Source organism: Hemicordylus capensis, chromosome 1, assembly GCF_027244095.1.
Source record: "Hemicordylus capensis ecotype Gifberg chromosome 1, rHemCap1.1.pri, whole genome shotgun sequence".
NCBI lineage: Eukaryota > Metazoa > Chordata > Lepidosauria > Squamata > Cordylidae > Hemicordylus > Hemicordylus capensis.
In genome coordinates, this window is record NC_069657.1 from 47,146,783 (window position 1) to 47,162,138 (window position 15,356).

The 15,356-nt window shown below is 46.3% G+C and overlaps 1 protein-coding gene across 6 annotated transcripts in view; it reads left to right on the forward strand.

Annotated features, from left to right (window-relative positions):
• Window positions 1-14,827, forward strand: part of LOC128345924 (rab9 effector protein with kelch motifs-like) — a 29,028-nt gene extending 14,201 nt beyond the window's left edge. For 4 of the 6 annotated variants that reach the window (XM_053298611.1, XM_053298631.1, XM_053298648.1 and 1 more), the window contains 10 exons: window positions 1,055-1,165; window positions 2,052-2,295; window positions 4,616-4,639; window positions 6,570-6,692; window positions 7,728-7,915; window positions 8,834-9,033; window positions 10,387-10,478; window positions 11,589-11,643; window positions 13,591-13,688; window positions 13,777-14,827. In XM_053298611.1, coding sequence (XP_053154586.1) covers window positions 1,055-1,165; window positions 2,052-2,295; window positions 4,616-4,639; window positions 6,570-6,692; window positions 7,728-7,915; window positions 8,834-9,033; window positions 10,387-10,478; window positions 11,589-11,643; window positions 13,591-13,688; window positions 13,777-14,024 — 1,383 coding nt within the window. In that variant the 3' untranslated portion in view covers window positions 14,025-14,827. Of the gene's footprint in view, window positions 1-1,054; window positions 1,166-2,051; window positions 2,296-4,615; window positions 4,640-6,569; window positions 6,693-7,727; window positions 7,916-8,833; window positions 9,034-10,386; window positions 10,479-10,679; window positions 10,828-11,588; window positions 11,644-13,590; window positions 13,689-13,776 lie in introns of those variants that run through there. The other 2 variants (XR_008316708.1, XM_053298621.1) reach the window with 2 other exon arrangements.
• The last annotated feature ends 529 nt before the right edge of the window (window positions 14,828-15,356 follow it).

Sequence of the window (15,356 nt, forward strand, 5' to 3'; positions counted from 1 at the left end):
AATATCTTACAGTGCTCACATATGCAGTCTCCTATTCAAATGCAAACCAGGGTGGACCCTGCTTAGCAAAATGGTGAATCCATTCTTGCTACCACAAGACCTCTCCTCCCATGCCTCCCTCCCGAAATTGAGAAGTCTATGCCCCTGGTTTTGGAATTATTAATCTGTTTGAGTGTTAGAAATCTGAGAGCTATATAACAAAATATGATTATTCAGAATTTCTGCTTTAAACCCCACCACCCAATGATATAAACATGTCCCCAAGCATAAACTAACTGGAAATTTGTCTGAATCGCATGGTAGCTGATTGATTTGAGTTCTAAAGATCTAACTAAAAATTTCCTGTAAAAATGGAGGTGAGGTTGGTGGGAATGGAGAGACATAGCAAAAAAAACCGCATTGTGTGTTGGAATTATTTATCTGATTGAGTGTTAGAAATCTGTTGAGAACAATAATAAAACATGATTATATATAAATGGTTAGTCCAGGTTTTTAGTTTGCTTCACCCTGTTCTATTTTATTTCCATTTTATGGATTTTATTGTAGTTCCTAAATCTGAAACAAGTTTGGATAAGTAACAAACATCTCAAAATTGTTTCCTTTTTTCAGGCATTATATTTTGTATTTTAAGATGTATTTTAAAATACTATTTTGTATCTAAAATATGTTTTCTGAGTATTTTGCCCATCTCTGAATGCATCCTCTGCTGTCTTTAGTATTTGCCTCTCCCTTACTGCTCACTCATTCTTAGCAGTATTTCAGCAGTACTACCAGTCTCCTTCTCTTCAACTGCAGTTTGAAGTTGCTTCCTGGAAAATTGCCCAGAGCAACTTAAAGAGATGGGGGCACTTCAACACTGAGTTGGAATAAGAATTTAGCACGAGTCGGGATTTGTTCGCTAATAAAAACAAAGTCAAGCTGGAATCATTGTACTCCACCAGTCACTGTGGCCCAGACCATGTGTATGAGAGAGCCGAAGGCAGGTGCTGCTCATTGGTGTGTTAAACATAGGGACGCTGAAACATGTGTTCTCCTCTTTGCATCTCCTTCTTAGCTGCTAAACAGCACCCCCACCCACCCGTTTCAGGCACCTGAACCCAGTCAGTCACCTGTCCTTCCAGAAGATGCCTTTCCTATTGTCCAGGGATTGGGTGAAACCACTGAGGTAGGTTAAAGTATTAGAACCTTGGGTCGATACCCATTTCACCATGTGTTTATGTATGTACCCATAAATCTATAGAATATGACCAAACCAGCGGTAGAGAGTGAAGTGGTGGAATTCTGGACTGTACCACTTCAGATGGGGGATTGTAATTTTCTATGTTCCTACATGCTAAAAGCTCTCTTCCTGTACTAAACTAGCTTATAGCATTCTCTCTGCTGGGATTGTGCTGGTATGGGAGAGCATTTGCAAAAAAACCCCACAACTGCAATCTGAAGTGGTACAGTGTGGAATTCTACCACTCCTATCTGTGTAACGTGTAGGAGTGCTCCAAGTCCGAGTGAGACCAGTTGAAAACAATTGCCCAGTGGCAATTGGTTCTGATGGAAGTTTCCACAATGGGACTCTCAGGAGATTCTTGCAATCAAGATCATGCCCTGGATGAGTTGCCTTCAAAGACAAGGTGCCAATAAATGGTGGCTGGGGATGTTGTAATTTAACAATGGCTGGAGAGCCCCAGGTTGGTTACCCCAGTCATAGATTTAGAATCCAAGGGAAAGAGTTGTGATATGCAAGGACAAGGCAGTGGAGTGGAATCGGGAATATGAATAGTTTAATGAAATAGATATCATGTAGAGAGGCAAGTGCAGACTGCTTTTCCATGCTCTTGCTGCAGGCTGTTTGTTAGTTCCACCTTTACTCCAGGACTGGAATACAAGTAACTAAAGCCCAAATCAAAAACTGGCCTGGACCAAGGAATGGATTAACTGAAACCCCACAATAGACAGCCCCATTCTTTCCCCTGGGCTGCCCGAAAGATATTCCTTAGTGAGCCTCTTCCATTAGGCTTCTTGATTCATCTTTCCTTTCCTGTCCCAATGCCAATCAGTTTCCTGCTGGACAGGCAAAGAGTCAGAGTTCAGTGATGCCTGTGAAAGAATGTGGGCCTGAGAGGAACTTCTCTCCACCACTGGAAAAGCTGCCGATGCTTCCTGTTCCATCAGCAAGTGCCACACCAGAGGAATACGAGGAGGCCAGGAAGAAGACTTGTCTGCCTAACCCAGTTCAGCCGAAGAAATCCAGGAGAGTTCTCTTTGAACCTTTGGCAACTGATGGACAGCAGGAAGCTGAAGGTAAATAAGCCCATAAAGGAGTGACAGTAATTTCACCCAGAAACAGATAGGCACAGTGTGGTGCAGATCAGGTAACTGAGACTGAGTCTGTGATAAAGTAGACATTTAGCAGGGGAGGAGACTGTAATGTGTCCACCTTGCATAGGATGTTGATTTATATCATGTCGGGCCCTTGGTTCATCTAGCTCAGTATTGTCTATACCAGGGGTTCCCAGCTGGTGGCACTCCAGATTTTGCTGAACTACAACTCCCACCATCCCCTGGGGATGATGGGAGTTGTTGCTCAACTATAGTTCCCATCAACCCTAGCTACAATTTATTGTGGCCGGGGATGGTGGGAGTTGTAGTTCAGCAACATATGGAGTACTGCAGGCTGGGAACCCCTGGGAGTTATTCACACATGGCTTCCTGCTGTGGGGTAAATGTTGAGTGAAGCCACTTCGAATTACACTTGCATTGATGGAAGCAGCCCCTCCCCTCTGCTCTCAGGTTTGCTTTTGATGCAAGTTCGCATGGCATGCCTCTGTGTTTTCCTTCTAGCCAATGGGAAGGGGGAAGAGATTTCTAAAGAGCTACATCTGGATTTGTAAAGAGAGTATCCTTCTTATCATGCTAATTATTCTATGACAGTGCCTCTCCCAATTCAGTGTTTTCAGGAAAAGTAGCTTAAAACCAGCGTTTTAAAAACCTAGAAATAACTAGAGATAAGCTAGAATTTGCAAGACAAAGCCCAATTTGTGTGTGGCGTGAGTCCAAGGATCTCAAAGGGACTTCGGGGTAGGTTTGGATGGCGCACACACTCTCTCCTGAAAGAGATTCAGAGTAGATGCCCTGTGTGTAAAGCCTCCTGGTCTACACTGACTGGCAGTGGCTCTCCCAAGGTTTTCGGGCAGGAATCCCTCCCAGCCTACCTGGAGATGCCAGGGAGTGAACCTGGGATCTTCTGCATGCAGATGCTCTATCACCAAGCTATGGCCCCAACCCCTAAGGAAAATACCATACAGCACTCACATCTAGTCACCCATCCAAAGGCAACCAAGGCAGACCCTGCTTTGGAAAGGGATCAATTCATGCTTGCTACCAATCCAGAGGTTGCCAGTTTGAATCTATATCAGGCAGCAGCAAAATAGGAAGGTGCTGAAAGACATCATCATCTCATACTGCGTGGGAGATGGCAATGGTAACCCCCTCCTGTATTCTACCAAAGACAACCTCAGGGCTCTGTGGACACCAGGAGTCGACACTGACCCGACGGCACACTTTACTTTTACTACAAGATCAGCTCTCCCCACCCCACCCCCAATACACTAAAACAGTGGCCTTTGTTGTTCCTACATCACTGTTCAATATGCTGTTCATTACTCTTAACCATTCTGTCTGATTGCAAGTTAGAATTGTCACTCTGCGCACATGTATTGACATGTATTGAGGAGAGGAGAGCTGGTCTTGTGGTAGCAAGCATGACTTGTCCCCATAGCTAAGCAGGGTCTGCCCTGGTTGCATCCAAATGGGAGACTTGATATGTGAGCACTGCAAGATATTCCCCTCAGGGGATGAAACCACTCTGGGAAGAGCAGAAGGTTTCAAGTTCCCTCTCTGGCTTCTCCAAGATAGGGCTGAGAGAAATTCCTGCCTGCAACCTTGGAGAAGCTGCTGCCAGTCTGTGAAGACAATACTGAGCTAGATAGACCAATGGTCTGACTCAGTATATGGCAGTTTCCTATGTTCCTATGACAGAGCAGACATTTTTAGTGGTCAAGTGCTTGCCAAGGATTGAACCCAGAACTTCATGCATGCAAAGCATCTCCAGTTAAAAAGATTTCTGGTAACACAGATGTATTATTTGTTTTGTTTTATTTATTTATTCATCAAACTTATATACCGCCCAAACATTCGTCTCTGGGCGAAACTATATACCACCCAAACTTTCGACTTGGCAAAGCTGCTGCTAGTCGGGGGAAACATGACTGAGATAAATGGATCAGTCATCTGACTCTTTATTGAGTTACTCCTTATCCATCCCCTAAAAAGCAAGCAGACTGCTTTTTACTGGTGTGGAATCCAGTGACTTTTTACCAGAAGAGGTGCACTTAAGTTTGCAGGATTGTGCTTCCAGATCAATATTGGTTCATGTTAAAATATTTGCATGTGCATTTGAAAACACAAGGGTTGGGTGTTTGGTACTCCTGAACTTCTCATTTATGACAAAGTGCCAGTAGCATCTGTGTACTGGAAAAATATAAGAGAATGTCCCAGCACTGAAAGCTAGTGTGAAGACACCATTGCACATGGATAACTACTTTTCTGTGTTCTCTTGCAGACATGGAGGTGAAAGAGCTTCAAAGTAAGTACCTGTCTCTTGAATGCTGAGCTTCCCAGACAGTGGTAGATCAGTGGTAAAGCATCAGTTTTGCATGCAGAAGACCCCAGGTCCAATCTCTGGCATCTCCAGGTAGGGCTGGGAAAGATTCCTGCCTGAAACTTGGATAAGCTGCTGCCTGTCAGTGTCAACATTACTGAGCTAGATGACCCCTGAGCTACCAAGGGTCTGACTCGGTATAAGGCAGCTTCCTACATTCCTATGAGGTAATCTCTTGCCTTCCTATGAGACAGGAGAAATGTGACACTAGATTCCTAATGGTAGCTATCTTTTTGAAGGTGATAGCCACCTAATGGCATGGCAGGGAAATGACTTGATTATCAAGCCAGAGGTTGCTGGTTCAAATCCCCGCTGGTATGTTTCCCAGACTATGGGAAACATCTATATCAGGCAGCAGTGATATAGGAAGATGCTGAAAGGCATCATCTCAGACTGCGCGGGAGGAGGCAATGGTAAACCCCTCCTGTATTCTACCAAAGACAACCACAAGGCTCTGTGGGTGCCAGGAGTCGACATCGACTCGATGACACAACTTTACTTTAGTAGCTATTCAGGAACATCCTCTGAGCCATCAAGCAGTGGTTAACTTTAAAAGGCTTTGCTATCCAGCAGGGCTCTGTGGTTGCCAGAAGGCGACACTGATTTGATGGCACACTTTACCTTTACCTATCCAGTTAACTACCTGCCCTTCTGTAGTAGGGATGTAGGAACTGGTTCCATGTAGTAGGAACTGGTTCCATGCACTCCTGGGAGGGTGTGTGTGGGGGTGTTCTTTAAGAGTTAGGGGAGGTGCTGCCTATATGCCGCCCCCACACTGCTGCTTCCTCCCACCGGCGCTCTCACAAAAAGCAGGCCTGTGGGACTGCAGTATGCCTCCCTGAAGCCCCAGTCAGTGGTGCCATGAAAATGATCAACATCGGCCATTTGCATGGTGACACTGACTGGGGTTGCAGGGAGTCATGCTGCAGCCCTGAGCACCTGCTTTTTGCGAGAGCCCCGGCAGGAGGGAAGCGGCGGTGTTGGGGGCTGGCAGGTAGGCAGCGCCTCCCCTAACCCTTAACCTACCCCCTGCCCTCTGAACTGGCCCCGCCCTCCAAACTGACAGAACCAGTTCGGTGCTCCATTCTGTAGAGTGCTGAACGGTTCCGTGCACATCCCTATTCTGTCACACTAAATTTAAACTGTGAGCCATGTTTGGTTCACTAGAAAATATCCTACCTTTTTTATTTGGATCCACTAAAATATTACTGAGTAGTGACACTAACAGTTTCTTTAACTGCTGAAGTCAGATGGTGAAATCAAGCAGCAAGTAGGAAACTGTCTTGCTTCTGGCTCCATTGTGTGTGGTAAGGGTGCATAATATTTCCTGTGTTTCACCAGATCAGTGTTTGGAGATGAGTATCACTTAAGAGATCAGGAGCTTTCATGTTCTAGGTTTGAAGGGGAAGATCTCCCAAGTTCAGAGGTGCACCTAGGTAATTTTGGAGCCTGGACCTGGAGGCCCCCCACTGCAAGTTAAGCATTATTTGCCCCCCCCCCGCCGCCGCCCTGTGTGTGTGTGTGCGCACACACACACTTTTAACATGTAGGTTCTTGAGGGCACAAACAGCAACTGAATTTACAAGAGTGTAAGAATATTAAAAAGGTATATTTATGCAAATATGCATTAGCAGAAACATTTCAACATGCAACTTAACCTATTCCCATCCCACATACTTCCTTCCCCACTCTGTCTCTAAAGAGGATTTGGGGCCTGCAGGGTGTGTGGAGGTCCTGGACATCCACCCAGAAGTCCAGGGGTAAAAGTGCCTCTGCCCAAGTTACACTTCCTCAGTGGGATGGGGTTTGTGGGCTGTAATGGCTGACTACATCTAGCTCTACTTGCCCTCTGCAGCATGTCCAAGCCCTCGATGGTGCCATGCCATGTGCTTGTGTGACCCTGAAACAGCTGTTTTGATCGGTGGCGAAGGAACTAATCAACAGTTTTGCAAGGATACTTTCTGGAAACTGGAGATTGGTGAGACATGCTTCTAGGGGAGTTTATGCATATTGGGACAGAAAGCTGAAAGGGGATTGGGAGGCTTCTCCTGGATGTGGAAGATAAGGACCAAGGGAGTGGGCTCTCCTGAGCATCCTGGGGCATTCAGTAAGTGTTGCTCAAATGACCATTATTTTCAACTGGGTATTATAAGCTCTATTTAACTTTCATGCCATGCAAGTTAACTTGCACTAGGAGGCAAGAGTGTGCAGAAAGTTTATGGTTCAGAATGGAGAACAAAGTCCAGGAGATGAATTCTTGAGGCCTGGGAATGTTGAAAGCTGACTGTTAGGTGGACGGATCTGTGGCTTTTATCTAACTATGGAATTATGCCCTGGAGAGCATCTATCCGGAAACCTGAGAATCTAAACTGAGAGCAAACAGCTCCTTTCACAGGATTGGTTGGCCAAAGACCAAGGCACACCCAATCAATCCATGACACATGCATTGTCATTCAGATTTGACTAGAAGGTTTCTCCTTGCGCATTAAAACATCCTTGGCTATGCTGTAACATAAGCGATTAAAGGCTAGTCAATACCCCTGCTAACTTGGCAAAGAGGCACCTTTTAACGTGGTGATTCTCTTTATTTAGCAGGGGGAGAGTAACTGGCCCTATCCACCCGCAGCACCGTACCTCCAGTGACTGTTACTGGTGTCTATCTTATGTTTCTTTTTAGATTGTGAGCCCTTTGGGGACAGGGATCCATCTTATTTATTTGTTATTTCTCTGTGTAAACTGCCCTGAGCCATTTTTGGAAGGGCGGCATAGAAATCGAATGAATAAATACCTGCATGCATTCTACACCTGTGATGCTCCTGTGGCAACATGGAAACATATGTTATGTCTGGCAACTTTAATTAGGAAATGACTAGAACAAGAAATAACTTCTGCTACATGATATTTGAGTCCTGGAGGTAGGGAAGCTAGCTCTGGTTCTCAGCATGTTTATGGCTGCTTTATGCATCCCCCTCTCTTGCTTATCTTGTCTTTATTTCTGCTACTGCCTTTGCAGAGGATGACTTCTGGTTCCCTCTGGATTTCTCTACACAAGATTCTATGCCACAGTGTTCACGGGGCCACAGTGCCACCTATGATCCAGACACCAAGAGTATCTACATCTTTGGGGGGATGAGGGAGGGGAAGCGCTACAGCAGCATCCATATCCTGGACACGGCATCTTGGAAGTGGCGTCATGTTTCTGTGAGTTGCAAGAGAATCAAAGCATTGGACAGCAAAGAGCAGGGTTATTCGACTATCGTCCATGAGCCCCAACCACACCATCCTCAGATAGTCTTTTTTAAAAATAGAACAAAAAAAGTTTCAGTGGTTTGCTGAGACCCAAGGTTATTTTCAAGTGGTCCGTGGAAGAAGTTGGTGTAGACAATGTTGACCTAATTGGGGCCAATGGTCTAACTTGGTATAAGGCAGCTCTTGTGAGCACGTTTTCAAGTAACAGGTGGAATAATTCAGTGTATAGATTGGGTGAGAAGTACCTGGAGCAGGTGCTATCAGAGATCTAGCAGAAGCACAGTGAGAGCTGGCCTGTCCACTAGGCAAGTTGCCTAGGCCAGGGATTCTCAACGTTGGGTCCCCAGATGTTATTGGACTTCAGCTCCCATAACCCCCAACCAAAGGCCATTGGGGCTGGGGATTATGGGAGTTGAAGTCCAATAACATCTGGGGACCCAACGTTGAGAATCCCTGGCCTAGGGCACCAATTCTTGGGAGGGCTTGCCTGCTCCTCCTCCTCCAAGCAACCTGACTTGCTGGAAGTGCCCATTGTTCCCCTCCCCAGAGGGGGAATGGGGGGTATGGTGGGGGTGGAGACAGTGATCAAAGCCACTTTGCCTTGCTCTGCGTGCTCCCCCATCCTGGCAAATAAGCAGCTTGTACAGCTCAAGTTAAAGCCAGGGCTATGCACTTCTCAGGTGGGGAGCCCAAAGTCAAACTTCACCTACAGCTCCAGCATCTCCAGGGCTGACCCCGAGCAGCATCAGCTTGAGGATTCTAGTCCAGTGATCTCACTATCGAGAAGAACCCCCCTCCACCTCAGAGCTGTTGATCCTAAGTCTGCCTAACGTGCCAAGACTGCGTTGTGACTGGCAATCTCTTCCTCAGGCGAAGGGGAAAGTGCCGACACTGGCCTACCACAGTGCAACTATTTTTCGCAAGGAGCTGTTTATCTTTGGAGGAGCTTTCCCTAAAATGTCATCCCTGGAGACTGGGGCCTGCAGTAACGCACTCTTCATTTTTAACCCAGAGTATGAGATCTGGTACCAACCCATTGTTGAAGGAGAGAAACCTCTTCCAAGGCTTGGGTGAGGCTCCTTTGCATCTGAACCTAGGCAAATGTAGAGCGGAAAACTTCTTCTTTTTGGGGGGTGCTGTTTTTGACTTTTCTTGCCACCTGGAAATCGGTTTGATATCAGTTTCCTTCTCTCTCCTGCTCCTGTGTGTGTCTGTCTCTGTTCCCCCCCTAGGCAGCTGGTAACAAACTGAGCGATTTCTTCTGAAAACTCTGTACAGTGTCCTCACTGGTATTTACTCCGTCTGATGGTACTAAAATGCAAATTGCAGCCCTGTGTAAACTCTCTCCCACCCTTTAAGTTGATCTGCACTGTGGAGGTGGGAGCCTTTTTTTAACCCTTCTTTCCCATGTGCTTTTCCTGCCAAAATTGCCCCCCTAAAGATGCCATTATAATAAACAGCACTTTGGGGGAGCACAAGTTGGAGGTCATATTTTGGTACCGTAGAAAATATGATGAACTTCTCCTTCCCCTTCCATCATAGTCTTGATCTGGAGTGAGTCTCTGTGTGGCGTGTGCGCGCGCACACATGCATTGGCCAAATCCAAACCAGATAACCTGCTGAACATGGTATCTAGTTGGGCCTTCAAGCAGTAGTATAACTTTCATTTAGTACATGCATTTCTCACAGTAAAAGCTTCTTATGTTGCTGTTTAATTAAAGGTAAAGTTGTGCCATTGAGTCTGTGTCCACTCCTGGTGACCACAGAACCCTGTGGTTGTCCTTGGTAGAATACAGGAGGGGTTTACCCATTGCCATCTCCCGCGCAGTCTGAGATGATGCCTTTCAACATCTTTCTATATCACTGCTGCCCAATATAGGTGTTTCCCATAGCCTGGGAAACATACCAGCAGGGATTGGAACCAGCAACCTCTTGCTCCCTAGACAGGTTACTTCCCTGCTGCACCATTAATTCAGACTGTTTAATTAGGACTGGAGAGAATTCTGGAGAGAATTTATCTATGTGGTCGCTAAGAGTCAACACGGACTTGACGGCACTTAATCAATCAATCAATCAATTCATCATGATCCATGTTAATGTTCTATGCTTTGAGGATTGTTTCCTCACATTTGAATCTTGGGATTGGAAAATTGTTGTTGGAACCTAGGAGTTTCAACATAGGCCTCCTGGACTGCTCCATTGCTGGCCAGACCTCTTCTCTTGAAAGATCTTACTAGATTTGATGCACCTCCATTGGGAAGCAGCAGAACTCTGTTGGAAACTTGTGTGGAACGTATAGTCCAAATTAAGATTAAAATAATAATAATCAGAAGAAGAGAATAGTAGACCTAGACAAATCCTTTCATTATGGAGACTGTGCTTGATAGCCCCTTTATCTGCTCACTGCCCTTCCTGTCCCACAGCCATTCAGCCACACTGTTGAGGAACAAGCTGATCGTATTTGGGGGCCAGAGAACTTCGGTATACCTGAATGACACACACATCCTGGATCTGGGTAAGAACAGGAAACTACCTGCTGTCTTGGGCCAAATTATACTTTGAGGCTGTTCTCACGACCAGCCTAACCAAGGGTTACTGGGTATTGTGTGTCTCCTCGGGCTGAGTTCAGCCTGAGGAGATATAGAGGTGGGCTCATAGAGCACCCATCTGATGTAGAATCCCCAATTCAAAGTATTTGTTATGTGTTGCATTGCAGAATATCTGGAGACTGGAACAAGAAGTTCCAGCCCCGGATCCCTGTGCCGTGCTCTGTGTCTCATGGAGCTGCATGGAGCAGGACTGCCCATGCGGGCGCACGGGGAGGTGTGCTGAAGATGGATGATTTGGGTCATTTGCAGGGGAAGGTAGGTTAAGAGCGGCCTCCCCCCCACCCGCACCCTCCTAGCCCACCCCTGGCAATCATGAGAATCTCCTCCTTATGTTAACTAGAGATAATGTACTTGTGTGTTAATAAATGGCATGTTGTGTGTGGTAGTGGGGAGCAGTGCTCCCTGTAACAAGGAGGCCCAGATGTTGACTACAACTCCCATCATCCCCAGCCAAAGGCCTAGGGGATGATGGGAGTTGTCGTCAGCATCTGGAAACCCCTGTTACAGGGAACATTGGTGAGGACTGTTTTAATTCAAATCAAGATTGTGGTGGGGGCAAAAAGTTAACACCTTACTTCCTTCCACACTCTGGTCCCAGTCCATATTCCCTCACCCACTGCATGTGCATTTATTGGGGGTGCGGGAAACAAGCATGCTAGACCTCATAACATGCTTGTGTATATTGTCCCTTGGTGCTGCCTGGATTTGCATACATTTCTCAAAGCCCACTTCAGGCCTCTGTATTCTGATAGGCCTCATGGGGATGAAGAGGAGCCTCTAGGTGGGGTGTGTGAAGAAAACCTGTGTAAAGTAAGTGGGCAATGACTCTGCTTTAGAACTTGGTTAGAGAAAGGAATGAAAATAAACCAGCATTGGCTCTTGTAAGATTTACAGGCACCCGCAACAGGATTTCAGGCTAGTTGGAGTGCAATAAAATATTGTGCATCTTTTGGGCTGTTATAAGCTGCTACAGCTTCCTCTCATATGAAAAATCTGCTTAAATTCTTGCACTTCAGGTTTTATGGAGTACACATCAGTTCCTTTTCTCTCTGGACATCCTTCTGCTCGCAGGTAAGAGCCGTGGTACTAATGTGCTGTGTTGCACTGCAACACTAAGTAGCCACAGGAGAACACTGATGTATCATCACCTAGTGCATGTTTGGAAGTAGGGATGTACACAAACCGAGGTTCAGGGTGGGCAGCGAGCGGGACATTTAAAAGGGATTAGAGCATGTCCTTACCTGCTTGCTGCCACCGCATGCAGCTTCCTGCTGCAACAGCATTCCACCCCTTCAGAACCTATGCATGCACATGGCCTCCACACATGCATGGACAACATTTGTGTGGTCAGCATGGTGTTGCTGACCACGCAAATGGCATGTGCATGCTGGCATCGCACATGGGTTCTAGGTGGGGGTGGAAATGCCATTGCAGCAGGAACATGCCTTGGGCAACAGAGAGCAGGTAAGGAACTGCTCTAATCCCTTTAAGATCCCATTTGCCACTTCCCCCTGTCCCTCAGCAGCAGCGAACCAGTTCGGTGTCGAACCTGAGCACCTCGGTTCATTTACATCCCTATTTGGAAGGTTGCCGTCAATCACAAGTTGGCACCCTAGGGCCTGGCCACATGATGGGCAGAGCTTAAAATTGGATGTGCTCTTGAAAAAAGGCTTTCACTGCCAGGGAAAAGCCCAATGCTGATTTAAACACCATGGCTTATTGATCTACCTACCCATGCCAAAGATCCTAGGGAGGTGATACTGACTATGACTATGATGCCAGTTTAGGTGGAACTGGTGGTAGTGGAGAACCCAAAGGTGAGTCTCCTGGGAGTTATTCACACATGCCTTCATGCCGCAGGGTATCTGAAGTCACAAGGTGTTTAATTCAGGGAATTAAATGGATAGTTCATATAGGGTCGGCTCCTCTCCACAATCCCTGACAGATCTTTTTCCTATGCGTTCCCACCGGCTTGCTCTGGGTTTTTCCTCCAAGCAATCACAGAGGAGGAGGTAAGAGAGCTTTGTTGTTGTTAGTATGAGCTACGGAGGAATGGAAGAGCGCATGACAAGCTGCCAAAAGCTGGATCAAACAGCAGAACGCTTAACCTTTGCCTTTTGTGAGTGACTGCCTTCATCACCTCATGTCCCCCGCCCCACACCCAGACGATTTTTAGAGGCAGGGAGGTTTAAAGCAGAAATCACAGCTTTCTCTCTGTCATGAAGAAAATTACAGGCTAATGGAATCAGCTCAGACAAAAAGGCTCAGGTTACATCCATTATGCATATCTAAAGCCTATGTAAACTCTCCTTCCTTGAGTTTTGAAAAGCTGAATTACTGGCATGGCCACTCCACAAGGGAGAAGTGGCAGGGCATAACAGAAGCTTCAGATCCACACACCCCGCCCCACAAGCCGCTGAAACTAGAGAACTTTTTTTAAAAGCCGGACATACTTCGGGATAAGCCACAATGTGCAGCCTCGATTCAGTGGAAAACAGAATCCTGTCTGTACTGGTCCCTGACAGCCCGCAGCAACTTTGGGGTAAATGCAGCTAATATGTGGACTGGCCCACTCCATTCCGGAGGAGATTCAGAGTAAAAGCCCTGTGTGTAAAGCCTCCTGTTCTAACCATTATCCCCATATATAGTTTGTGGGCTACATCACACTCACTTCACCTCCCTTCTTTCTCTTCCACCACCATTGTCCCCACACTTCTCCCCTGCTCTCAGCTACCTAGTTTTCTTTTTCTGATGCAAATTGATGATGTGATGTATTCCAGAGAACTCCGCAGAGCTTGGTGATACGTAGACGATAATCTTTAAGGAAATAGAGGGGCCTGGATTTGGGGGCACAAGAGCTGTGGGGAGGGGAGAAGACAGCCCTGGAAACAAGACAGGAAGTGGTGCTGGCATCCAAGCCAACTCCACACCCAACTGTTGAGTGGAGGTGCTTAGTCTCAATCCTATAGGTTTTGTCCTGCCTATCTTTCTTCTAAGACATACCCTCTTGATCCATAGTTTCCATGCTGCCATGGCAGTGTCTGATCAGAAAGTGCTGATAAGTGGAGGCTGCAATGCCAAAGGAGCCTTTTGGGATGCATTCACTTTCCACTTAGGTAAGTCGCTGGTGCTCCCAGTACCCTCTCTGCCTCCCTAAAGCGCCAGGATAGGTTTGCCAGCACCCATTGCCTCTCTTCATTGCAGATTCCTTGACGTGGAATGTAGTCTTGCATGGTGACCTTTGTTCAGTGCCTCGGGCAGGTCACACGCTGCTCAATTTGACTTACGCCCACCTGACGGATGTAGATAAGGAGATTCCAGGCAAGCGCAACCTGTGCACAGCACTGATCTTTGGGGGCTCAGACCGTACTGGCAAGTTCTACAATACTACAAACAAAATTCAGCTGGATCTCAAGGAGGTGACAGTGATGGCCTCCCAGAATCTAGCCTGATAGAATTGGTAGCTCTATGTCAGAACAATGGGGGCAAAAGCAGAAGACTGTATATAAAAAGAATAAGAATGAAGAAGCAAGGAGTGCAAGCCTGGCTCCAAGAATAGCTGTTAGACAGCATTACCTCTTTCTGAAGGTTTTGGACTCCTTGCTAGCTTCATTCTTTGCTGGCGACATAGAGCAGGTTGCCTGGACATTGGACACAGATTACCTTTGTTGGCTGTTCTGACTAATATAGGTTTTTCTTAGTATCCTCTCACTTCCATGTAGTCATCTCAGTAGATTGGTATCCCCTGCTTTTCTACCAAAGACCTCCCTTAATCATGGGCCTAGGAAGTCACAGCGATGGTCTTATAGAAGAAAGCACAGCATCCAGTTTTGAATGCAGCGATGATGTCCTGGCTGAATCCTGAGAATCTGTGTTCACTTTTGAAGCTTTTAATGTTTCCTGAGGAAGGGAGGGGAGCCTTCTATACGATGCTTAGGGACTCAAGAGAGCCCCTATATGGCTTCAGATACTTGGGTCACATTTTAGTACAAGTCTGGGTACTCCTTTCTTCCTATTTGTGTGTCTCTCCTGTTTGAGCCAATCACCCACAATTTATGCAGGGAGAAAGCTTATGCTCTTGTGTTCAATGCTTCACTACATAGTATAGAAGAAGTTAGAACTCCTGTGCATGCTACAGGGGACCCTGCTTTGAGACTGTCTGGATAAGATCCTTCACTGGTCCCTTCTAGGTGTTCAGTTTGTTCATTCTATGGATCTTTTGCTGCTGCTGTGAATAAAAACAACTAATCTTAAACTGTATAAACAGGCATAATATATACAGATCACAGAAATCTTTGTGCAGATTCCCTACCCACTCACCAAATATACCCAGTCCAAATTAATGCTTAAGAGATTTGTGTGCCTGCTTTCCATAAGGAAATGAGTGATCCCTGTGAAGTTCAAAAGATTTCTGGTTCCTGTGAGTTAATTGCACCGACTTGCACTGCCATGCCATTACTACTTTGTTAGAGAGCTAGACAGACTGGTTGGTAGACCTGACCCAGAGGGGCTTCTTCAGACCCCAGCCTAGCAGCCCTGATTCCCAAGGGCTCTACCTTGCCCTGCTCTCCTTCTCCCATGCAAGTGACACACGTGGGCAAAAAACTTCCCCGCAGTGTGAAGAGCAACAATCTTCCCCATGCACAATAAGAGATATTGGCTAATGGGTGTCTGAACTAATCCCAGAGATGCATTATGGCAGAGAGTGTGTGTATGGTTACACACGCAGTGTGTACAGAGAGTGTGTATGGTGATCAATTTTTTTGCTGAAATAACATCTAGCT